This window comes from Phyllobates terribilis, unplaced genomic scaffold (assembly GCF_046119375.1).
Source record: "Phyllobates terribilis strain yellow unplaced genomic scaffold, ASM4611937v1 Scaffold_3__8_contigs__length_932513732, whole genome shotgun sequence".
NCBI classification, from domain to species: domain Eukaryota; kingdom Metazoa; phylum Chordata; class Amphibia; order Anura; family Dendrobatidae; genus Phyllobates; species Phyllobates terribilis.
In genome coordinates this window covers 398,501,316-398,527,478 of record NW_027362763.1, presented here as the reverse complement: position 1 = coordinate 398,527,478, position 26,163 = coordinate 398,501,316, and the positions used below count along the sequence as shown (strand labels likewise).

At 42.3% G+C, this 26,163-nt stretch overlaps 1 protein-coding gene across 32 annotated transcripts in view; it reads right to left on the bottom strand.

The window, feature by feature from the left end:
• Window positions 1-4,086: 4,086 nt before the first annotated feature.
• Window positions 4,087-26,163, bottom strand: part of RIMS1 (regulating synaptic membrane exocytosis 1) — a 469,599-nt gene continuing 447,522 nt past the window's right edge. For 14 of the 32 annotated variants that reach the window (XM_073675524.1, XM_073675526.1, XM_073675525.1 and 11 more), the window contains 3 exons: window positions 13,981-14,082; window positions 10,500-10,639; window positions 4,107-6,743 (listed from right to left, as the gene is read on the bottom strand). In XM_073675524.1, coding sequence (XP_073531625.1) covers window positions 6,525-6,743; window positions 10,500-10,639; window positions 13,981-14,082 — 461 coding nt within the window. In that variant the 3' untranslated portion in view covers window positions 4,107-6,524. Of the gene's footprint in view, window positions 6,744-10,499; window positions 10,640-13,980; window positions 14,083-26,163 lie in introns of all 32 variants that reach the window. The other 18 variants (XM_073675550.1, XM_073675552.1, XM_073675551.1 and 15 more) reach the window with 7 other exon arrangements.

Here is a 26,163-nt window from a genome sequence, read left to right as displayed (position 1 = left end):
CCAGGAGGGGGACATCATTTCGGAAGGAGACAAGACGGGGAACATTATTGCATGGGGACAAATACAAATGTTTTTTTAAGTTCTAGAATGCTACAAGGTCATATACATCTGATCAACATGTAGGTGGGGATTCAGGTCCAAATTTTGCACCGTGGCTAATTGGACTCTAGCTATGCCACTGATGAGTTTATAATTCTTCCTTTTTTTTAGCACCTCTCAGCTACCTTTAGAATCCCATGAAAGTTGAGGTGTACTTTGTGGTCATAAATCAGCCAAAAGGACTTTTTATGATGGAAGATACATTACAAACTCTTCCTTATAATGAACGCAATGACAGATTCACAGATTGCCTTCTATTGCGGGCTGCAAAATAAGTTAACAGTGCAAATTTTTTACTGAAACCCAACTGCAAAATGATTTCTAGCCTCTCTAACAACCCACACTCACACTCAAATCTATATATTTGTACAAAGAGAATATTGTGTAAATTCCTGGTAGAATATACACGTGTTTATGCAGGATCAAATGTCTGAAAACTTTACACTTGCTGGAAAGTCCGGGTTGTAAACTCGTGTTTTTTGTAATAACGTGATGAGCTTTTGGCTGCTGTTCTAATGTGAGCCCTCCTATAAACATAACAATATTTGTCTGAGGTTTATGGCTGATGTCAAGGCCTATGATGCTGACCGTGTGGAACATTTTTAAAGGCCAATACTTTGTATCAGACGTACAGCGTAGATTTGTCGTGAAGCACCTTCTCACATACACAGTTACTAGCTTGGTATATCAAGGGGAATCTTGCCTTGTATGTGGTTATTCAGGAAGCACTGAAGATTCTCACACAATTTCGTAGCACAACATCCATTAATACATAATGTGCAGGCATCAACAAACTTATGAATTTATCTTATAAGAGGTAGGAACACTGACAGCAGATAGCAGGCTTCCTTTTACACGTTTTTTTTGCTAATTTTTGGCATGTAAATAAAATTACATGAATTTCATAAAAAAAAAATCTGTGTTTTATAATTGAAGGGAATCTATCATCAGGTTTTGCTATGCAATCTATGAACATCATGATGTAAGGGCTGAGACCTTGATTCCAGTGATGTGTTACTTACTGGGTAGTGTATTTTTTAAAAAACAATACTGTTTTAAAAGATTATTACTTCAGAACTAGGTGTTGCGTGCCTCCTATACAACTACTGTGTAACCCCGCCCCCACCACTGATTAGCTGCTTTCTGTTAATATACAGTGTACACAGAAAGCTGCTAATCAGTGGTGTGGGCGGTTATACAGAGCTCAGCATTCAGAGAACTGCTAGATCTGCGGCAGAGAAAACAATCATTTTACCAAAACTGCAGGAAGCAGACTAGTGATGCATCTCTAGAATCAGGGACTCTGCCCTTACATCATGCTGCTCTCAGATGAAGTATCAAACACTTGTTTATAGAGTCCCACTAAAGAATCCATATTTTATGCATTTTTTCATTTCCAATAGGGAAACCTATGGTAAAACGCCCCAAAAGAACTGGCAAACCATAGCATGCTGCATTTAGAAAAAAACATCAAAGACCCAAAACATGACCCAAAAGCGTTAAAAAATCCCTCACAAAAATCCACATTGTAGTCAGTTTCAAATTCCCCCACGGACTCACAATCAACACTAGACTGTAAAAATATCAAAGTGTTTAAAAAAAATGGAAAAATCTTTGCACAATATGTTGGAGTCCATTTTTTTTTGGTGTAAACTAAGTCACAAAATGTGGGAAAGTATGTATGAAGTCCCATTTTCACAAAATTTATAGCCTTTGCATCATGGACATCAAGACTTGAAAAAGCAGATATGGAGTATCAGAAGGGGGCATAGAGATCCATCCATTGATAGATTTATTAGGCTTTACCCAGAAAATGTTGCAAATTTTAGCAGAAATATGCTTCTGTTCTTTGGAGCTGTAAAAAGAATTTATCTGACTTTAGAACAGTGATGGTTTATTTTAGGATGGAATATAAAACACCTGTTTTGATAAATCTTGCAATGTCTGTGTGGAACAACCTTTCTGATATATTCTTTATATATAGTAGAACAATATATAAAAATAAAATTTGGATGTTTTGGAAGATAAGGAAATGTTCAAATTGTTGAAACATTATACTATGATCCACTGGTGAATTTAAGAAGAATTATTGCTTAAACAGTGGCTTACAAAAGTACTCACCCCCTTGGCATATTTTGTGTTTTGCTACTTCACAATCTGGAATTTCACTGTTTTTTTCAGTGTTTGCATCAGTTCATGAAAAGAACATGCCTACAACTGTGAATATTTCGTTTTCTTTTTATTGTGAGGCAAACAACAAATAGGACAAAATAACTTAAAATTTATGCATCCTCTAAAGTCAGTACTTTGTAGAGTCTCCTTTTGCGGCAATTACTACTGCAACTCGCTTTGGATAAGTCTCTATGAGCTTTCCACATCTTACCACTGGAATTTTTGCCCATTCCTTAAGGCAAATCTGCTCCAGCTCCTTCAAATTAGATGGTTTCCTCTGCTGAACAGCAATCTTCAAGTCTGACCACAGATTATCAATTGGATTAAGGTCTGGGCTTTGACTAGACCACTCCAAAACATTTACATGTTTCCCCTTAAACCACTGGAGTGTTGCTTTAGCAGTATGCCAACAGTATGCTAAAGCAGTATGGTCATTGTCCTGTTGGAAGGTGAACCTTCGTCCTAGTCTCAAATCACTGACAGACTGAAAGTTTTTGCTCAAGATTATCCTTGTATTTCGCACCATCCATCTACCCCTCGACTTGGACCATTTTCCCTGTCTCATTTGACCAAAGCACCTTCCTCCATATATTTGTGGAGTCTCCCACATGTCTTTTGACAAATTCAAAATGAGCCTTACAATTTTTGTGTGCAAGTAAAGGCTTTTTTTCTGCCCGCTCTTCCATACAGGCCACGTCTATGAAGTGTACGGCTTATTATGGTCATATGAACAGATACTCCAGTCTCTGCTTGGGAACTCTGCAGCTCCTTCAGGCTGCGTGTCCACTATGCGTACGCCAATACCCCATATGTGGGGGAAAACCACTGTTTGGGTGCACGGCAGAGCTCAGAAGGGAAGGAGTGACGGTTTGGAGAGCAGACTTTGATGGAATGGTCTACGAGCGCCATGTTGAGTTTGGAGAGCCCCTGATGTGCCTAAACAGTGGAAATCCCCCACATGTGACCCTATTTTGGAAACTAGACTCCCAAAGAATTTATCTAGAGGCATAGTTTTATTGTAATGATTCTAATGCTTTTGGTTTTACTGGTGTATGAATTTATAATGTGGTGGTATGTGTAAGTTCTGCAGAGTACATGAGATTATAATAGTGTGTTGTATCAACAGGGTAAAAATAAATGTTATTCATTTGTGGAAGTGTGGTATGCTTTGAAGTAAACCTTACTGCAAATGTCAGGTTTCTCAGGGCAGGTTTCACAATGGTAAATTGTGTCCTTTCAGATTCCCCTCTTGGAGCATACTCTGCACAGTTTTTGTGATCTTCCCTTCTTCACTGTTTGGGGAACCTCTCCTGGAAAATGTTGACCTGGGTCAATATGGGCACAGTCAGTTTCAGAAGTACTGGGATCCTCACCTTCCTGGTTGCCAAACATTAGGGCCTCGATGACTACCTCCTGAAACTGAGGGAACGTCCCTCAATTGGCTGTCAATCAAAACAGCACAAAAGCATTGTACAGTGCCATCTGTACAATATGCACGGCCAATTTTTTGTACCATACTTTTGCTTTTTGCATGGCACTGTATGGTTTGCGGACCTGATCTGAGAGATCTACACCCCATGTACTTCTTATAATCCAAGATACAATCTGGCTTTGGGACTTGTGTACCTCGGACAGTGACACTGGAGCTGTTGTCACAGTGTATGTGATCAAGATAAGGACATTCCTCTTTTCCTTATACTTGACCACCATCATGTTGTCGCTGCATTGGGCTCTGCTTTCACCCTTTCTTTCGTTTCGTCCTAATGTCAGAAAATTGTAACACGTTTTTAAAGTAAAAGACGACAATAATGGACATGAAAAGTAAATTTTATTAAACATGTTTACATAACATGAGTTGGAAGTTTATTTAAAAGCACAGGGGGGTGTTAAGACAAGTGGTCAAATAGAAAGATACTACCCAATTATAATTAGTTCAGTTGTTTTGGCCACTAAGACAGTACATAATCTAGTAGTGCACCAGTGCTTCAGTTCTTCCTGCTCAGCAGGTCAAGCGGTAACCCTTCTATGCCCTCTACAAATACGGGCATATTGGTTTCAGCCTGTATATTAACAATAAATAATTCACTTGGTGCAGGCAGTATGTCTATGAATCAAAACCTAGTGTGTACACAATTTCTACATGTGTTACAGCCCCACAGTAGGAATTTACACCAAAATATTTATTATAAGGAATTTGGTCCGTACTACATTACGTTTCCATAGGGTAGAAAATAATGTCCATCTATAGGCATTTAGCACCAGACTGACACATCTAGTCTGGTAAAAACCTGCAAAATGTCTATCAGAAAAATGGATGGCTTAGATTTCTTGGTTATGTCATTATCATTACGGTCAAACTGTACAAGTACATGCAACATACAAGCCAGCCTATGTGGAACTAACACACATTATTAACCTTTTTTTGTCTCTATTTTTTTTTTTTTTTACAAAACATGCATGCAGCGTTGAATTACTCCATGACATGCTGCTCTACTCGTGTGATCACAAAATCGAATGGCCCAAAAAAAAAAAAAGGAGGGAAACATTATCAATGCATCTGCACAGTCTGCAGCTTGTAGCACACGTACAGAGATCACGAGGAACTTCAAGGTTAAAAAAAAAAAAGGAACGAAGAAAGAAAAATGCAAATGGAAATTTAAGTATTTTCTTTTTTTTTTTTTTACTCCCAAAAAAAGTAAAATATTTTGCGTTAAAAAATCAAGCTTTGTGCTTGCATCAATCTCAAACAAATGTAAACGAAAATCTGATAAAAATATTAGTAAGTGCAGAATATCTCAACTGGAATTTCCAGTGATTTTTAAACAGCTCATACCATGCTCTACCCAGGACAGACAAGGGTGTCTAAAGTGACACATATCGTAGAGACCTGGATACAGCTCAAAGTGTCATATGCTCATCCCCACTATTGGTCAGCATTACGGGATGTAAACTATACAATTTATACACAGAAACAAATACAGCAATAGGCTAATGGTGAAAGGAAAACAGGTCAGACGGTACGTTATCTGGAAATGCCAAAGGAAGAAATCTCTTGCGGCAGCCTCAGCGTGGGTGCAAACAGACTTTAAATCTCTCCCATGCACAAAACCAAATAAAAAAGAAAAACATTAAAGCCATAATTGTACTGCAATCCAAAATTTACAAATTATATGTAGAAAAAAAAAATCTGTAAATATTTTAAAGTCTATTTTTTTCTTCTTCTTTTTTTTTTTAATTTTTTTGACAAAGAATAATCAATCATTCCACAATTTTCCATACTGCAACAAGGAGTAACACAAACATGTTGGCATTTTTTATCATCGGGTGAGAAAATGTTGGCAAAACAAAACATATCCTGTATGGGTGAATTAATGACAGCTATTGCTTCCATGGTGATTCTGTAGTGTTAGTCACATCATGTAAGATGTACATAGATGCATTTCATTGCACCTGGAACATTTCTAAGGGGGTCTGCATCATGCGACTGCTGCACTGCAGCATCATGCGACTGCTGCACTGCAGCATCTGCATTTATCCCTAGCCCTGACGCCAGAGTGTGGGGTTAGTGCTGACGATTGCTGTGCTCCAATAGAATTGTAGCATGCAGTATAATACATAAAATACATCTGTGGCTCCCAGGGGTGAAACACTACATGAAAAAGCAATGTCAGTAATAATAGGAAAGCACTACATAGCAGTGCTCCTCAAAGTCACCGTCAGCATTTCAGGCAGCGGGGAATATTACATGGAACCACAGCCATCATCACTTCTGCAATGCTCAGCTGAAAATCAATTAAAAAAAAGGACAAAAAAGCGGTATGTGAGAATTATCACAAATGCTTTTATGAAACTGGCAGATTAAACACATTATAAAAAAAAATAATGGAATCAACAAGTATAAAATATGCTGAAATACCAATATGATAACACTGCTTATGGTCTGTAAAAATGTATCACAAACATTTCTAACAGAGTGAAAGCTTCCAGTTTGTAATTCAATGTCACCCTTACTATCCCATTGAGCATGTGTGACTTCAATAGTGCTGAACTGTATATTCATTTACAGTACTCATATTCTTGCTTTTCTTTGCCAATAGGACTCATTTTCAGATCTTTTTTGGATCATTACTACAGGCAAAAAAATAAATGATTGTCTGTCCCCAGCAATACTTTTGATCGTACGTACACCGTTCGGATTCTTTTATTGGGCATTAACATTGTGATTACATCAGGCTAGACTGCCTTCCAGGTCGCTATGACCGAATGGAAGGAGGACCTGTTGAACTTTCAAGAGATGACTGGGAAGCCCTGCGAGTAAGGGGTGTCATGGTTGGATCCACCAATGATGAGGGTGGAAACAACTTATACCATCCGATGACGACACTGGCCAGATCAAGTTCTTCCAGGAGAATCTGTGCAACACCCATGAAACTTTTGTGATCCATCCGGCCATAATCGCCCCAGACAATAACCTTGAAAACAACAGAAAACAAGTCAAATGTTACATGTTGTATTGCAGCGTACAATATTATTTATTCCATTACTGCCTAATTGTGGAAAATGTACATAAACTTAAATTAAAATTTAGCTGATACTAATGTGCTGTGGGCGGTAAGCTGCCTTTTTATTCTTAAAAAAAAAAAAAATAAAACTTCTGAAACTTAAAAACTAAACTATAAAATTAAATGACCGAATCCTGAAAATATTATAAAAATGGCAGATGAGTTTCCTACAGCACATTCATAATGTAGAATTTAAAGAAAAAACATGATGCAAATGAAATCAAGTCTTTACTTTAAAATAGTTAAAATCTTACTATGGTTTAAGTTAATTTACAGGATACTTTGGCTACTTACAACATGTACACTACATTACATGTTTTAATTTCCTTTTTTTAGCTTTGTTTTTGGAAAAAATGTTCTACTTTACCAAACTTCCTTAATTGTTGAGCTTTTTTAAAACATTTATTGTAAAATGTAATAAACATAAATAAAAAGGCTTTACAATTAACATTCTACATTCACAAAAATCAGGTAATCATAATTTGTCAACTTGAGAAAAAAAACAACGAAATTTCTCACATATTTTGTCTTACAATGGCAAAGTTACTAGACTGATTGCAGTAACTATTCTCTTCACTTCAATTTGGCTCTGGTCACACTCTGTTGTAACAAAGCGGATATGCTGGGTATGTAGATCTGATATAAGCTAAAAGAAGGACCACAAATGCTAATATGTTGTACCATCATGCAGAAAATTTTAGGCCTTGATTCATCAAAGCAATTTCATCAGAATTCTGGAGTAAATTGCTTTGAAAAGTTGCAAAATTGTTGCGTAAATTTTAAGTTGAGCAAAGATTTTAGGACTGAGACAGACAAATATTAAGATTTGAGGCAAACATGGTTGATGTCTGCCTTCCTATGTATCTAAGGAGATGGGGGCATAAGTCTGGGCAATGAACTCCCCTGATGACTAAAGGGAAACGCGTCGGGAGCCCGCCTATCTAATACCGCCACCAATGGAGGATCAGATAAGTTGATTATATATATCCTATGAGTGAATGGTACTTTTTCCATACCACAATGTATGGTGGAATGACTCGTGTGTGATTTGGTGTATAGTCAAACCACAATTGATATGGTTTGCCTCAAATCTTAATATTTGTCTGGCTGATCTACAATGTACTAATTTAGACTATTGGTTCTGTATGGCCATATTTAGAGTGTAGACTCCGCATATTGAACTTGGCATCGCCTGCGTTCTACATTTTGGTGGAATCTTGCTAATTTTGTTATGATCTGTGTGTAGAGTTTATCTCAGTTAAGACTCTACCATCTCACCTTTATGAGGTTGGCATATTTACAATATAGGATCATACTTCGTTATGGCCTTTTTTGCTCCAATCAAACTGTGGGACTATTTAGCCCTATTGGTATTTATTCATACCCATCTTAGTACTATATAGTACATTTTATACATGTGGTGCACATATTGCACTTTGGGTCTGATTTTAAAAATTTCTAATAAAGTTTGTTAGTTTTACCCCTCTGCTACTATTCACTAATTTGGTTGGGTACCACACTAGCTTACTATGATTCATTAAGAGGTTGCCTCTTACACACCCTTCATCAAAACAGAGGAGAAAATAGCCGGCCTTGATCAACCAGGGCCTTAGAATGCATTTAAACTGTTAATTTCAGGTCATTAAATGTACGCTGATTGACTATATCCCAGGTGATTGTTGGTCCTTTGTCATTGACTATATCCCAGGTGATTGTTGGTCCTTTGTCACTGACTATATCCCAGGTGATTGTTGGTCCTTTGTCAACGAACAATGATAGGGACAGAAGATCAGAAGATCATTAACATAATTCTGCTCATATGCGATGCCATGATATCGATGATACATCACCTGCTTACACCAGTGATGTGCTGCCAATAATGATGATTTTTATGGCGTTATAAACAATACAGTTACCCTACAAACAAGTGTTTTGCTTGTTTCCCAGGAGTGATTATCGGCAAGTTTACATCGACAAATGTTTACATTGAGCGCTCCTAAGAATGCTCATCTGCGATGCTGGCATTTTAAAATGTAGATGCTGTTCCTCCTCTCTCTGAAAATTATAAATCACTGGGTGACAGAGGCTAAAAATATGCTGATTCCAGGTAAAACCACATGAGTAGAAATGTCTGTGAAGTGGGGAAAGCTTCTCCAGGTTTACAATATCTATGAAAAAGGAAAGTGGAGCTAACTGTAATGGTGTTCCCTTCCACAGACCTCAAAACAGCCACAGCTACTGCTTCTGTGATACACAAGGAGCCTATGCTATATACACACAATCTATGCTATATACACACACAGCACCTCTGCTATATATACACTAACACATACAATCAATAACACTATGACACAATTTACACTACAAACAGACAAATCTACACTATATACACACACAATTTATACTATTTACAATCTATACACTATATAAACCATTAACCCTATATACACACAATCTACAGTATATACAACTTACACACAACTTACAAGGTATATGCACAATTTTTTTCTATATACAATCTACATAAAATACACAATTTACACTATGTACAATCTGTACTATATACACACAATGTTTTCTATATACACACACTATGCTATATACAAAATCTACACTATATACAGTTAATGACATACAATCTATGCTTATATATAGTCTACAGTATAAACACACTTATGATATATTCAATCTAAGCTTATATATACAGTCCATACTATATACACAGTTAATAATATATACAATCTATGTTTATATATTCAGTCTATACTATATGCACAGTTAAGGATATATACTGTGTATACTATATATACAGTGAATTATATATACAATCTATTCTTATATACATACAGTCTGTAATATATGCATAGGAAGAGTATAGAGGACTGACCAGTCTCTTGACTATTCTTGTCCTCCACACTACACAAGATGAATCACCTTTGGTCATGAGACCATGTTGTCACCAAAGGTTCTTCCACCCTTTTTACTTTTTACACTGCACTGATAATGCAGAACTGACATTATTAATACATTTTCTGTATTTTTAAGGCATGTGGTCGAGGAATTAACTGTCCCACCAAACCTACAGCTATGTAGGTCTCGCAAGGGGCCCCTTTGGAGATAGGGGCCCTAGGCAATTGCACAGTAACCACATCGCTACCCCTCAACACCGACCTTGCATTCAAACCTCAATTCCATTAACACATGATATATGATATTTTACTACGGAAGTCAATAGCACACATATACAATTATATAACATACAGTTACATAGTCTAGGTACATATATTTAGCATAAATGCCAGGAAATGTTAGCATATATCCCATTTTTGCATAAAGCATAGCAGCACACACAATTAAAATGATGTCCCCTAATTTCTGCAACTCACATCCCAGAGCTTTCACATATTGACAGCTTATGATTTATTTATTTTTTATGTAATGCAGCTACGGTGGTGGAGTAAATCTGACACTACCTTGATTCCATCTGAAACAATTTATAGTGCATGCTATATTTACTAAATTATACCATTACTGAGTATACTATTTATACAAATGATGATGGATGAACATAAACTTTAAATCAGTCCCCAAACTGTACCAGAATATAAGAACTTAATTTTTGGCCAGAAGACAAAACTGTTAGAAAAAGATCTTCAATGAGCTTACCTGGAGGACCTTTCCATTAGGGCTTTCTTCAAAAACCAAGGTCTGTTGATAGAGGGGATCAAGGGTTTTCCGTGCAATTCTTGTCTTCTTCTTGGCTATACAAGCTCCATTTTCTAAAAGGTACACCTTCACATATGGAGCTAAAAACAATGACACATATTAATAAATCATATATTAATACATTGCCCACCTTATGAACACTCTATATTCCACTATGTTGATTTTCATTTACAGGCTCTGTACACTATGCTTAAATGAGGTTTACCATCTACCATCCTATTAGGGCATGATGTGATAGGTGCTCAGCCTCTCTATCAGCGGTGACCATATATTTATTGTCAACCACTCATTTAGATGGGTAATTGTGTAAAATTATATTTTGTCTACAAGAATGGCGTGGAAGAAAGCAGCTTTAATGACAAGGTGACTGCATTTAAAAGGGGGCTGTGAAGCTAGAACCCTTTAACTCTTTTACATCACTGCCAATTTTTCTTTTTGAACTTCAGTTTTTTTCCTCCCCCTTCTTTGAAGAGTCATAACTTTTTTTTAGTTCTTCCATCCATATAACCATATGAGGGCTTCTTTTTTCCGAAACAAGTTTTTGTTTTGAATGACACCATTTATTTTACCATACAACATACTAAAAACAGGAAAAAATTCCCATGGGATGACATGGCTTAAAAAGTGCAACTCCACCATCATTTTTTGGTTTTAAAGTATTCATTGTATGGTAAAAATGACTTGGCAATATAATTCTCCAGGTCAGTACGATTACACCGATAACAAATTGCATAGCTTTTTTTAAGTGGTGACAAAAATTTCTGAACTTTTTTTTTTAATCTGGTTTGTGTCGCCATTTTACGAGACATTTTTATTTTTTAGTCAATTGAGGTATGTCAGAGCATATTTTTTTGCGTAGCCCGCTGACGGTATTATTGACGCCAATTTGGGGTACATGCACTGTTTCGATCCCCTTTTAGAGCATTTTTTAAGGCATTATGGGGACCAAAAAATCTTGCAATTTGGGTGTTTTGATTTTTTTTCTTTCCAATATTTATCGTATGGGTTAATAAATTTTGTATTTTAAAAGATTAGACTTTTACAGATGCAGCAATAGCAAAGTGGTTTATTTTTTATATTTTTAATTTCTTTATTTTGAAGGTGGGGTGATTTGAAATGTTATATTTTTAAAGAGAACCTGTCAGCAGGATTGTGCTAAGTAAACTACAGACAGTGTCAGGTTGGCGCAGTTACAATGATTAAAATGATACCTGGGTTGATGAAATTCGTCCTGTGGTTGTTGTTTAATCTCTATTTTCAGTTTGGCGATAATTAAATTCTGGTACTTTGGGGAGGGCCTGTGGGCGGGGCTTTCATTGCGCTCTGTTCTGATATTCATCATTGTGGCTTAAATGACCTGCCTATTTTAAATATTGCGCTTGCGCAGTTCATATTGTTGTCTTTGAATTTTTTTTTACTCTAGAAAAATGGTGCTGGCGCATGTTCAGTAGCAGCTATCATTTGCTGATAGATGCTACAGCGCATGTGCCGTAGCAAAAAAAAAAAATTGGCTCCAGCAAAATGGCCGCGGGGCGTGCGCAGTAGCATCTATCAACAAGTGATAGCTACTTCATGCGCATGCATGGGCGGCGGCGCCATTTTGATGAAACAAATTTTTTTTTAGCTCCAGCAAAATGGCTGCGGCCCGTGTGCAGTAGCATCTATCGGCAAATGATAGCTGCTACTGCACATGCGCCTGTGCAATTTTGCTAGAGTTACATTTTTTTTTCAAAGATAACAATATAAACTGCGCAAGAGCAGTATTTAAAATAGGAAGCAGGTCACTGAAGGTTCAGTCACCTGCCATTTAAGCCACAATGATGAATATCAGAACAGAGCACCAAGAAAAGCCCCTACCACAGGCCGCCCCGAAGCACCAGAATCTAATTATCTCCAAACTGCAAATAAAGATCAAACAACAACCACAGGACGGATTTAATCGACCCAGGTATCATTTTAATCAGTGTAACGGCGCCAACCTGACACTGCATGTAGTTTACTTAGCACAATCCTGCTGACAGGTTCACTTTAAAAACTTTTTCATTTTTTTATTTCATTTTTAGACCCCATAAGGAACTTGAACCTGTGTTAATTTGATTGCTTATTTTATATACTGAAATCCTATAGTAATTGAATTCATAGAAAAAAACACTGTCCTATGAAGCTCAGCCTGTGAGTGGGCTTCACAAGAGTAGCAATATCACGGCTATAGGAGTCTTCAATGTCTCCGCTCCCAAAATAACTCATCTATACCGTACAAGCTACTTGCGGAGGGGTTGATAGGAGATGGTGTGCCGCTGTCAGCTTTGGTCCCTGCGGTTAGAGACAGATGCAAGCTATACATAATATAGCCAGTATCTACTGTGTACGGAGAGAGCTCAACTTCTGAGGCCCCTCCACAGCTAGGTCGGTGTCACGGTTCCACCCCTCAGTGTGTCTGGGATGCAGTTACTGACGGGCTCAGCCGTCAAATCTGGTACAGGGGCATGCTGAAGCTGTCAGTACTTTGAATGATAGCTCAGTGTCGAGTTTGGTGCAGGGGCACGGTGAGCTGTCGGGTGTTTTGATTGACAGCTCAAACGTCCGAATTGAGACTGGGAGGTGCTGGCTGTCTCCAGGTGTTCATTGTCCCAGGTGACTGCTCTGCTACTTAGCTGGGCTGTTAGTCCCAGACCTCTGCCAGGTGTAGCTTCAGCTAATTGTGGTTGGTATTCTCTTTCCCTAGTGTTTTGCTTGATGATCTTTCGTTGCCTGACCTTGGACCTCGTTCTAACCATCCGTCTGTTTAACCCCTTTGTTCTGATCCGCTATCTTTCAGGTATTTTGACCTTGGGACATTACCTAACTATGCCTCTGTCTCTTCCCTCTGTTTATGACGTACCCTCCTGGCTTTTGACCTCGGACTCCTTGACTATCCTGACTCACGGCTTGTCTGTGAGAAGTGACTCGGCGACATAGTTGGTTTGCGCAGAAAGGTTAAGACTGGCATTTTTATGTGTTTTTTTTCCCCAAATCCAGGATTGAGTCCCACAGGAAGGACTTGTGTTAATCATTTCAGAAATGTTTACAATGTATTACTTACAGTTTTGCATTCATAGCCAAGAAGGGTCTTGAAGTCGAGGCATAGTTTGAAGTTTTTGGGCTCCAATGCTAAATTTGTAGCAAGGTACTCCACCTACCAAATGTCTGTTATAAAACTGTGGTCTTAAAATGTGGCATAGGGGTTCTGGAGATGAGGCAGAAAGGCTTGTGTACCATTGCTTCCTCTGCACCCACTAAAGCTATGACCCTACTTTTTAAATGATGCTTCAGTGACTAAGCATGCGCATTTGGCATACTGTAGATTGACAGAATTGGAGAACCAGTAGTTTAATCAATGTGGAGGCAATAATAGGTAATATAAAATGTTACTTATTCTTACCTGGTGTGGATTTAGAGCCTGGCTTTTGTATGAGACCTCGAGCTCTTATTACTTCAACCTCTAACTGCCCTTTCTTATCCACCATTCCTATCTGAATATCACCTGGAAGACATGTGAAAGGTCAGAACACTTGAAAACAAACATGGAATATAAAGCTACCTACTAAATGAGGGCATAGCAAAAATCATACACGACTTATCTCACTGAATTAATCATATACAAATCCAGGAACTGCTTTAGTCATTAAGCACTACGGCACATATAATACTTAATAGAATCTTAAAGGGGTTTTGCCACTAACAAGAGTTCATTGTAATCAATAGATCTTAGAATAATAATAACTTTCACAATTGGATGCGTTTAAATAAAATGTTCCTGTGCTGAGATAATCTTATAAATGTGCTCCTGCTGTGTACTGCGCTTGCGCAGTTCATATTGTTGTTTTTGAATTTTTTTTAACTGTGTACTGTGTAATGACTGTCTGGCCGTGCAGGAACATGGTCTGATCCTAAAACATCTCCCGGGCAGGGGAGGACGCAAAAGACTATACAGACAGGGCAGCATGGGATCACAGCTGTTTCATTGAGGTAAAATATTGTTTAAAAACAGGTAGTGAAATGTTTTGCCTCACAAAAAGAATCAGCTGTGATCACCTGCTGTAATGTCTGTGTTCTCTTTTTCATCCTCCTCTGCCCAGGAGCTGTGGTATGATCAGACCGTGTTCTGCACACGGTCAGACACAGCCATTACACAGGGTGTAATGCACACGCCCGGACTGACTGGCGTGTGCGTGTTTATGTAGTGATTCCACTGTGCAATGAACCGGAGAGTGCCTGGAGGGGCGTAACTAAGTATCTGCCCGATCCGACCAAGGTCGCACGACGGCATACGACACCAGTGCACCAGGGAGGAACCGAGCAGAGGAACCAGGGTCTACTCCAGGTCAGACTCCGGACACGGCTGTTGACCCACACCGGGGAATACAGGAACAGGCAGACTAGAGCGCAGGCTGGGTAGGGTCCAGTACAGACTGGGAGACAAATTCGAAACCGCAGACGTGGTGGACAGGGCAGGGCAAAGCGAAAACCGCAGACGCGGTGGACAGAGCTGAGAAAAGCGAAAACCGCAGACGCGGTGAACAGAGCTGAGCAAAGCGAAAACCGCAGACGCGGTGGACAGAGCTTAGCAAGGCGAAAACCGCAGACGCGGTGGACAGAGCTGAGCAAAGCGAAAACCGCAGACGCGGTGGACAGAGCTAAGCAAAGCGAAAACCGCAGACGCGGTGGACAGAGCTGAGCAAAGCGAAAACCGCAGACGCGGTGGACAGAGCTGAGCAAAGCGAAAACCACAGACGCGGTGGACAGAGCTGAGCAAAGCGAAAACTGCAGACGCGGTGGACAGAGCTGAGCAAAGCGAAAACTGCAGACGCGGTGGACAGAGCTGAGCAAAGCGAAAACCGCAGACGCGGTGGACAGAGCTGAGCAAAGCGAAAACCGCAGACGCGGTGGACAGAGCTGAGCAAAGCGAAAACCGCAGACGCGGTGGACAGAGCTGAGCAAACCGAAAACCGCAGACGCGGTGGACAGGGCTGAGCAAAGCGAAAACCGCAGACGCGGTGGACAGGGCTGAGCAAAGCGAAAACCGCAGACGCGGTGGACAGGGCTGAGCAAAGCGAAAACCGCAGACGCGGTGGACAGGGCTGAGCAAAGCGAAAACCGCAGACGCGGTGGACAGGGCTGAGCAAAGCGAAAACCGCAGACGCGGTGGACAGGGCTGAGCAAAGCGAAAACCGCAGACGCGGTGGACAGGGCTAAGCAAAGCGAAAACCGCAGACGCGGTGGACAGGGCTGAGCAAAGCGAAAACCGCAGACGCGGTGGACAGAGCTGAGCAAAGCGAAAACCGCAGACGCGGTGGACAGAGCTGAGCAAAGCGAAAACCGCAGACGCGGTGGACAGAGCTAAGCAAAGCGAAAAGCGCAGACGTGGTGGACAGAGCTGAGCAAAGCGAAAACCGCAGACGCGGTGGACAGAGCTGAGCAAAGCGAAAACCGCAGACGCGGTGGACAGAGCTGAGCAAAGCGAAAACTGCAGACGCGGTGGACAGAGCTGAGCAAAGCGAAAACCGCAGACGCGGTGGACAGAGCTGAGCAAAGCGAAAACCGCAGACGCGGTGGACAGAGCTGAACAAACCGTAAACAGCAGACGCGGTGGACAGGGCTGAGCAAAGCGAAAACCGCAGACGCGGTGGACAGGGCTGAGCAAAGCGAAAACCGCAGACGCGGTGGATAGGGCTGAGCAAAGCGAAAACCGCAGACGCGGTGGACAGGGCTGAGCAAAGCGAAAACCGCAGACGCGGTGGACAGGGCTGAGCAAAGCGAAAACCGCAGACGCGGTGGACAGGGCTGAGCAAAGCGAAAACCGCAGACGCAGTGGACAGGGCTGAGCAAAGCGAAAACCGCAGACGCGGTGGACAGAGCTGAGCAAAGCGAAAACCGCAGACGCGGTGGACAGAGCTGAGCAAAGCGAGAACCGCAGACGCGGTGGACAGAGCTGAGCAAACCGAAAACCGCAGACGCGGTGGACAGAGCTGAGCAAAGCGAAAACCGCAGACGCGGTGGACAGAGCTGAGCAAAGCGAAAACCGCAGACAGGTGGGGACAGGGCTCTGTACACACGGAACAGACTAGAAGGGAAAGGCAGAACCAGATACCCACAGGGTACTTGCAGAGAAGTAGCGAGTGGACCACAAACTCACAAATGGAAGTACAGTGACAACGAGCAGGAGTTAGGTACGAGTTCAGACTCTGCAGAAAAAGGGAAAGTACGGACATAGAGAAAAACAAAACAGGCTAGGAGAGTATTCAGACAAGAACAGACACAGCAGCAAGATACAGGAGCGGGTTCACACAGGCCTGGAAATACAGCCTCCAGGATAGGCAGAAGACACCAGGCTAGAAGATAATACAGACAGGACACAGTTCAGACACGGGAACTGATACTGAAGGCAGGACACATAAACGGGACCTGGCATATCAGTGACCAAAGGCCAACTGACAGAACACAATGCTCAGACAGGGATTCATTGGAGCAGCTGGGTTAAATACCAGGTGGCAGACAGCAATAGGCTGAGGACGCACAAGGGGTGTGGTTGCAGCAGGTACAAAAAGCAGGAAGTGATCAGGCGCCACCCTTAAGCAGCAGACACAGAGGCAAACAGACAGCATGGAGGGAAGCCAGGCTAGCAAACTGGACTGGAGATCAAGTGCGCACTCTTGCACAGTGGGAGATGGACCACTATGCAAGGACGCCGCCAGGTATGTTACAGTATCCCCCCCAACGCCCCCTCTTCTTGAGGCCTGCCAGAATGTTCCGCAGGGAATTCGAGGGCCAATCCTTTACTTCAAAGAGATCACTTGCACTGTCCACCGGAAAAACTGGTCTCCTCTGGTTAGCTAGGATGCTACCTCCTATCCAGCCATCCTCAGCAACAGACGAAACGGGTGGGGTACCAGGAATAGCACACAAGAAAGTCTCTCTCCACTTATTATCAGGTAGCACCCCAGAGGGTTCAGGAGACAACTGAAAGCCCTCCGATGGGTTGGAGGGGTGCAGAGACTCGAGGGTAACCTCTGCTTCGGGGTACATCTTGTCAAGCTCACAGGATGAAATGGGCGAGGTATCAGGTACAAGGTGTAGAAAAGTCACTGTCTCTTTGTTATCAGATGGTACCCCGGAGGATTCAGGAAACAACTGGGGGTCCGCCGCCGGGTCGGAAGAGTGCAGAGAGTCGGGGGTAACCTCTGCTTCGGAGTACACTAGGTCAGACTCACTGGAAGAAGCGGGCGAGGTATCAGGTACCGAGTATAGGAGAGTCTCTGTCCATTCGCTATCAGGTAGCACCCCGAAGGGTTCAGGAGACAACTGGAGGTCCTCCGCCTGGTCGGAGGGGTGTAGAGACTCGGGGATAACCTCTGCTTCGGAGTACACTAGGTCGGACTCACTGGAAGAAGCGGGCGAGGTATCAGGTACCGAGTATAGGAGAGTCTCTGTCCATTCGCTATCAGGTAGCACCCCGAAGGGTTCAGGAGACAACTGGAGGTCCTCCGCCTGGTCGGAGGGGTGTAGAGACTCGGGGATGACCTCTGCTTCGGAGTACACTTGTTCAGACTCACTGGATGAAGAAGCCGAGGTATCAGGTACCGAGTATAGGAGAGTCTCTGTCCATTCGCTATCAGGTAGCACCCCGAAGGGTTCAGGAGACAACTGGAGGTCCTTCGCCTGGTCGGAGGGGTGTAGAGACTCAAGGGTAACCTCTGCTTTGGAGTACACTAGGTCGGACTCACTGAATGAAGCGGATGAGTTATCAGATCCAGGATATAGGAAAGTCTCTGTCCATTCACCACCAGGTGGCACCCCGAAGGGTTCTGGAGACAACTGGAGGTACTCCGCCTGGTCGGAGGGGTGAAGCGACTCGGGAGTAACCTCTGCTTCGGAGTACACTAGGTTGGACTCACTGGACAAAGCGAGCAAGGTATCAGGTACAGAGTATAGGAGAGTCTCTGTCCTTTCGCTACCAGGTAGCACCCCGAAGGGCTCAGGAGACAACTGGAGGTCCTCCGCCAGGTCGGAGGGGTGAAGAGACTCATGGGTAACCTCTGCTTCGGAGTACACTAGGTCGGACTCACTGGATGAAGCAGCCGAGGTATCAGGTACCGAGTATAGGAAAGTCTCTGTCCATTCGCTACCAGGTAGCACCCCGAAGGGTTCAAGAGACAACTGGAGATCCTCCGCCTGATCGGAGGGGTGTAGAGACTCGGGGGTAACCTCTGCTTTGGAGAACACTAGGTCGGACTCACTGGACGAAGCGGGCGAGGTAACAGGTGCAGAGTATAGGGAAGTCTCTCTCCAATAGTCATCAAGTGGTATCCCGGGGGATTCAGGAGGCAACAGGGGGTCCTCCGGTATGGATTCTGGGGGGCAGCAGTCTCTTCGGGCAGGAGAACTGGTGCACTACCCACGCACATTACCCGTTGGGGCTTCTCCGGGATACAGGGAGATGAAGCTTCAGTAGGGACTTCAAGGTTAGGGTCAGGAGGTCTCAGGGAGGACAGACCCTGGCGTGACGGCTTGCCTCTACGTCTAGCACGTCTGGACTGCCTCTTGAGGTTGGGAGAAGTATTCCAGAGAGTGTAGTCACCCTGTGAGGATTCTGGGTGGGCAGTAGTCTCATTGGGCTGGAGGACTATTGCGCTACCCACACACATTACCCATCGGGGCTGCTCCGGGATATTGGGAAGTGAAGCTTCAACAGGAGCCTCCGGGTTAGGATCATCGAAGACCATTAGAAAGGCCACCAGGAAGGCCATTATGTCCAGGACGATAGGATCCTCTGCGTCCCATAGGGGGGTGATTCAATTCAAGGCATCACCCGCTAGGTAAGACATCATGAATCCCACCTTAGCCCGATCTGTGGGAAAACATAGAGGGTAGAACTTGAAGTGTAGCATGCATTGCTCCACAAATGCACGACTGTCTTGGATCCCCATTGTAACGTGGCGGATCCGCAGGAACGAGTGCAGAAAGATCCATCTGGACGGGTGCGTAATTCGCCTGGAACTCAGCTAAGGAAAAAAATAATTTTTATTTATTTATTTTTAATGCACGTATTCGCTGGAAAACGTCTCAGAGAGCGAAGGCCGTGGGGCTCAACGGGAACCATGGCCTGAGCATGCTGTAATGCACACGCCCGGACTGACTGGCGTGTGCGTGTTTATGTAGTGATTCCACTGTGCAATGAACCGGAGAGTGCCTGGAGGGGCGTAACTAAGTATCTGCCCGATCCGACCAAGGTCGCACGACGGCATACGACGCCAGTGCACCAGGGAGGAACCGAGCAGAGGAACCAGGGTCTACTCCAGGTCAGACTCCGGACACGGCTGTTGACCCACACCGGGGAATACAGGAACAGGCAGACTAGAGCGCAGGCTGGGTAGGGTCCAGTACAGACTGGGAAAAAAATTTGAAACCGCAGACGCGGTGAACAGAGCTGAGCAAAGCGAAAACCGCAGACGCGGTGGACAGAGCTGAGCAAAGCGAAAACCGCAGACGCGGTGGACAGAGCTGAACAAAGCGAAAACCGCAGACGCGGTGGACAGAGCTGAGCAAAGCGAAAACCGCAGACGCGGTGGACAGAGCTGAGCAAAGCGAAAACCGCAGACGCGGTGGACAGAGCTGAGCAAAGCGAAAACCGCTGACGCGGTGAACAGAGCTGAGCAAAGCGAAAACCGCAGACGCGGTGGACAGAGCTGAGCAAAGCGAAAACCGCAGACGCGGTGGACAGAGCTGAGCAAAGCAAAAACCGCAGACGCGGTGGACAGAGCTGAGCAAAGCGAAAACCGCAGACGCGGTGGACAGAGCTGAGCAAAGCGAAAACCGCAGACGCTGTGGACAGGGCTGAGCAAAGCGAAAACCGTAGATGCGGTGGACAGGGCTGAGCAAAGCGAAAACAGCAGATGCGGTGGACAGGGCTGAGCAAAGCGAAAACCGCAGACGCGGTGGACAGGGCTGAGCAAAGCAAAAACCGCAGACGCGGTGGACAGGGCTGAGCAAAGCGAAAACCGCAGACGCGGTGGACAGGGCTGAGCAAAGCGAAAACCGCAGACGCAGTGGACAGGGCTGAGCAAAGCGAAAACCGCAGACGCGGTGGACAGGGCTGAGCAAAGCGAAAACCGCAGACGCGGTGGACAGGGCTGAGCAAAACTAAAACCGCAGACGCGGTGGACAGGGCTGAGCAAAGCGAAAACCGCAGACGCGGTGGACAGAGCTGAGCAAAGCGAAAACCGCAGACGCGGTGGACAGAGCTGAGCAAAGCGAAAACCGCAGACAGGTGGGGACAGGGCTCTGTACACACGGAACAGACTAGAAGGGAAAGGCAGAACCAGATACCCACAGGGTACTTGCAGAGAAGTAGCGAGTGGACCACAAACTCACAAACGGAAGTACAGTGACAACGAGCAGGAGTTAGGTACGAGTTCAGACTCTGCAGAAAAAGGGAAAGTACGGACATAGAGAAAAACAAAACAGGCTAGGAGAGTATTCAGACAAGAACAGACACAGCAGCAAGATACAGGAGCGGGTTCACACAGGCCTGGAAATACAGCCTCCAGGATAGGCAGAAGACACCAGGCTAGAAGAAAATACAGACAGGACACAGTTCAGACACGGGAACTGATACTGAAGACAGGACACATAAACGGGACCTGGCATATCAGTGACCAAAGGCCAACTGACAGAACACAATGCTCAGGCAGGGATTCATTGGAGCAGCTGGGTTAAATATCAGATGGCAGACAGCAATAGGCTGAGGACGCACAAGGGGTGTGTCTGCAGCAGGTACAAAAAGCAGGAAGTGATCGGGCGCCACCCTTAAGCAGCAGACACAGAGGCAAACAGACAGCATGGAGGGAAGTCAGGCTAGCAAACTGGACTGGAGATCAAGTGCGCGCTCTTGCACAGTGGGAGATGGACCACTATGCAAGGACGCTGCCAGGTATGTTACACAGGGGAACATTTATAATATTAATTCAGCACAGGGACATTTTATTTAAACACATCCAATTGTCAAAGTTATTATTATTCCAAGATCTAATGATTAAAATCATTAGATTAAAACCCCTTTAAGTGGTTGGCTTGGGAATAGCTAACTATAAGTTTAATGATGTGGAACAATATAGTTCTATAAGAATATACAATGTGTATCTATAGACACAATTAATTAAAGGGGTTGTTCCATGAATAAAGGACTGTCCCACAAACAAAGTACATTCTAATTAATAGATCTTGTAATAAAAATAAGTTCCACAATTGGATGTGTTAAATAAAATCTTTCATATTGGATATTACGGACTTTTTGCGTAAATTGTGATCAATCACACTTAGTGGGAAGATTATTCTGGCATCATTTGATGTAATATCTTTATATATGTCCATTAGCCATGAGGTGGGGCTTACTGCTGTGAATAAGAAATTATGTGAGACTCATTTTACACCTAGAGAAATAGATTTTATCTTGAATTTGCTTGAGGTAGTATTAAGCAATAACTACTTTTTGTTTGGTGATAAATACTCCATGCAACATAGAGGGACAGCGATGGGCGCCAGTATGGTGCCCGCATATGTAAATTTGACGATGAGAGTCATGGAGGAGGACCTCATCTATGGGTCCCACCACTTCCGACATGCTTGTGGGTGGTGGAGAGACATAGATGATGTCCTCCTCCTATGGTCTGGATATGTGGAGGAATTGTTGGATTTTCATGTATTCCTTAACCCTCCGTCACATACAATATCGGTTCTAACGAGTTCACATACAATGTGACTGTCAGGCGCAGGCTAGAAAAATACCTATAATATCTAATGTTTGCAATTTCAGTGCTCTAAAAGTGATCAGTGACCTTCATAGGGATGTAATAAAAGAGACTACACATAATCAGGTGCAAAAAAAAAATTTACTTAACGTGGAGGGAGGGGATTTCCTCACAAGGAGAAATGAAAGTGAAAGAGATGTGCCTGTCAGGCCTATTGTATGTGACGGAGGGTTAATGGCCTGGTTGAGGGCATTGGGTTCACTCTAGTACATTCTGAGACAGAGATACAGTTTTTAGATGTATTGATTAAATACAATAATGACAGATTGAGTACGGAATTGTTTATCAAGCCGACGGATAGAAACAATTTATTAAAGTATGATAGCCACCACCCACGGAAAATGGTGGAATCGCTACCATAGTCAGATGCTGCGAGTTAGGAGAATTGTAAGTGACAATTGTATGTTAGAGACCTCCTTGGATTCAATGATAGACAAATTTAGGGTGAGAAATTACCCCTGTAAACTCCTGGATAAATGGAAGCAGAAAGTTAAGGGAGTGGATCGTAACAGTTTACTCAGTAAAACAACTAGAAAACATGCAACTTTGTATAGGATACCGTTGATAACTTCTTTTTGTGAGGAGAGTAAGATGGTGGCGAGTACTGTCAAATGTCATTGGCCAATGTTGAATAGATGTCATTAAATAGATGTCATTGAATAGATGACATTAAAGAATTCCAATCACCTCCTCTGATATCTTATAAATGTGCCAAAAATATCAAGGACAGACTGATCCGGGCGGACATTGGTTTTCAGAAGAGGGCAGTTCAGGGTACATTAATGGGACAACGGAGAACGGGTTGTTTTCCATGCCTTAATTGTATTAATTGTTCATTTATGCAGAAGGGTAACAAGTTCCAACATTCCAGTAGTGGGGAGACCTATTTTATAAATCACTTTCTAACATGTTCATCGGATTACGTCATTTATTTAATGCAATGTCCTTGCAACCTCTTTTATGTCGGGGAGACGAAGTTAGATTTTAGAACTAGACTTAACCAACACAGATATACGAATAGGAAAAAAAGACTTGATTTACCAGTTCCCAAGCACTTTACTGAGATGAGACACTCAGAGAAACAATTGAAATGTAGAATCATTGATCATATACCACCTTTGAGACGTGGGGGAGATAGGGTCCTTTTGTTGAAAATCAGAGAGTTGGAATGGATTAAGAGACTTAAAACACTAAGACCATACGGGTTAAATGTTGACTATAAGTTGAGTGTGACTCTTTAGGGATGTTTTGCCTGCCCGTTTCCTCCCTGTGATAATTTTCTTGTCATACATGAAGTGATTTTATGACAGAATTTTTAATGAATTTATTATTTCTCTTTTTTAAAGATCTACCACCGCTGTTGGATATTTGAAGACATGATTCATCTCCATCTAAATTGATAGTTTGTTATGTGACTACTTGTTGGATGTTTTTTTCAACTAACAGCGCAATGTTTGTATAGGAATATGATTCTAATAATAATAAAAAATTGGGTCCTACTTGAAAAATCTTTTGATTTAATAAAGTGGTTGCTATATAATACTCTATGTGAGTATATAGGCCGCAATTCAGCCTTTGATATGGGAGGGTTGAGATTATTGCCTTTTGGGTACGTGTCTCCCATCCTATTTAGGCCACTGGGTTGCCATCCTCAGCAAATGGGGGGCGTTCCCATGCCTCTTAGGCTTTGGCGTTTTTTACTCCTATAAATCCAATCTACTCTATGTGCAGAGTTGAAGTGTTGGATTTTCTATATATTATGCACCTCTTTGAGCATATAAAAAATATGTGTGCGTTGTGCGCTTTATTACATTGTGATTTTGGCAAGTTGCCCTGATCCAATATGGATGCCTGGATGATAGGCTTCCTGTTTTTTCTGTGACCGCGGTGAGGACTGTGTTGACGTCACCCCACGCTTGCGCGGTGGCTACTATGTAGGTTCCCAATATAGCGCCAATATTTCCGGTTGCTGGAGCGCAAATGCGCTCTACAACTGATATATTCCTTCCGGACATGTGCAGTAGAGTTATTATAGTCGCTGAGTGTTTGGCGCGTTCTATTTATACAATATGGGGTGAGTCATGTTGCTATTTAAATATGTACAGCTGGTGATTATGATCAATTATGAAGATATATGAATTTTATTGTGAGTATATGGATAGTGTTCATTCTTTAGCACTTTTTATAATATATACTGTTCACTGAATCTTTTATGTGAAATAATGTATCAATGGAACTTATATTATGCATAAAATGATTGTTTCTATGAATTGCTGCCAATCAATTGTGTGATTAAGCAGCCTTACAGTATATACTCTGCACATTGCACTTTCACATTGCTTGAGAAAGGTCCACAATATTGGACCGAAACGTTGCCACAGCCACATGGGCTATTAAATAAGATTTTCATTTTCTGCTTGTGTGCTGCCTCCAATTTTTTGTGGATAACTATAAGTTTAATGATGTGGAACAATATAGTTCTATAAGAGTATACAATGTGTATCTATAGACACAATTAATTAAAGGGGTTGTTCCATGAATAAAGGACTGTCCCACAAACAAAGTACATTTTAATTAATAGATCTTGGAATAAAAATAAGTTTCACAATTAGATGTGTTAAATAAAATGTTCCTGCGCTGAGATAATCTTATAAATGTGCCCCTGCTGTGTACTGTGTAATGGCTGTGTCCGACCATACAGGGACATGGTCTGATCATACCACAGCTCCTGGGCAGGGGAGGAGAAAAAGAGTATACAGACATTACAGCAGATGATTCTTTCTGTGAGGTCAAACATGTTTAAAAACTAACAGCAAAAGTTTTATTAAGAAAGAATCAGCTGTGATCCTAGGCTGTAATGTTTGTATACTCTTTTGAGACTACTTTGAGCAGCTAGGAATATCAGAGGTAGGCATTAAAAAGGAAGAACCTGCTTAATAAAAGTGGAGCCATGGAATTGGATGTGCAACTCCCAAAATCAGGTTCTAGTACTAAACCGCTCACAATTTGGCCTCTTGGTTCTGTAATGCTGAGATATTGTAAGAAACAGGAAAAGCAAAACGTTTGTAAATATTGCTTTATCAATGACTTGTTTGCTTACAGATGAGTCAAAATAATTTCCAGATACAAAAATCTTTCATTTAATCTTTATGTACTTAAATAACACAGACATACAAAAACAAATGCAAGGTCTACAGATGTTATCTACGTACTAAATGTTCCCTCATTTATTTTCACTTTTATCATGATGTCAACACATAATGTACAAATGGCATGCATAACACCAGTGCACATAGGAACAGTGGAAATGTCTACACAAACTTTTCTAAAAATATATATATAAAATATATTCCTAGAACTGCTTCTCTGAATTCCTTATAATTACTAGGAATGGGCTTTTTCTGGAATTTTCCTAATTAAAATCAATGGGGATGCAATCTGACACAAAAAGAAGAAAGCCTCTTGGGGAGCACTAATCCTCTGCTGTCAACAATAGGGTTCACATCTAATTTTCCAATCTCAAACACATGTAGATTATAACAAATTTCATAGAAAGTCAAGTAATCTATACATATATTTGTTCAGAGTGGGAGGAAACTGGAGTACATAGTGGAACCCAGGCAAACACATATACATACTCACAAGAAATATTTCAGCAGCAGAAGGGAAGGAAGGGAGACACAAATCCATTACTTAGTGGGTAGGCAGAGCCCCATAGGATAGTTCACCTCAGATTAGAAAAAGTGACGACCGGCCCC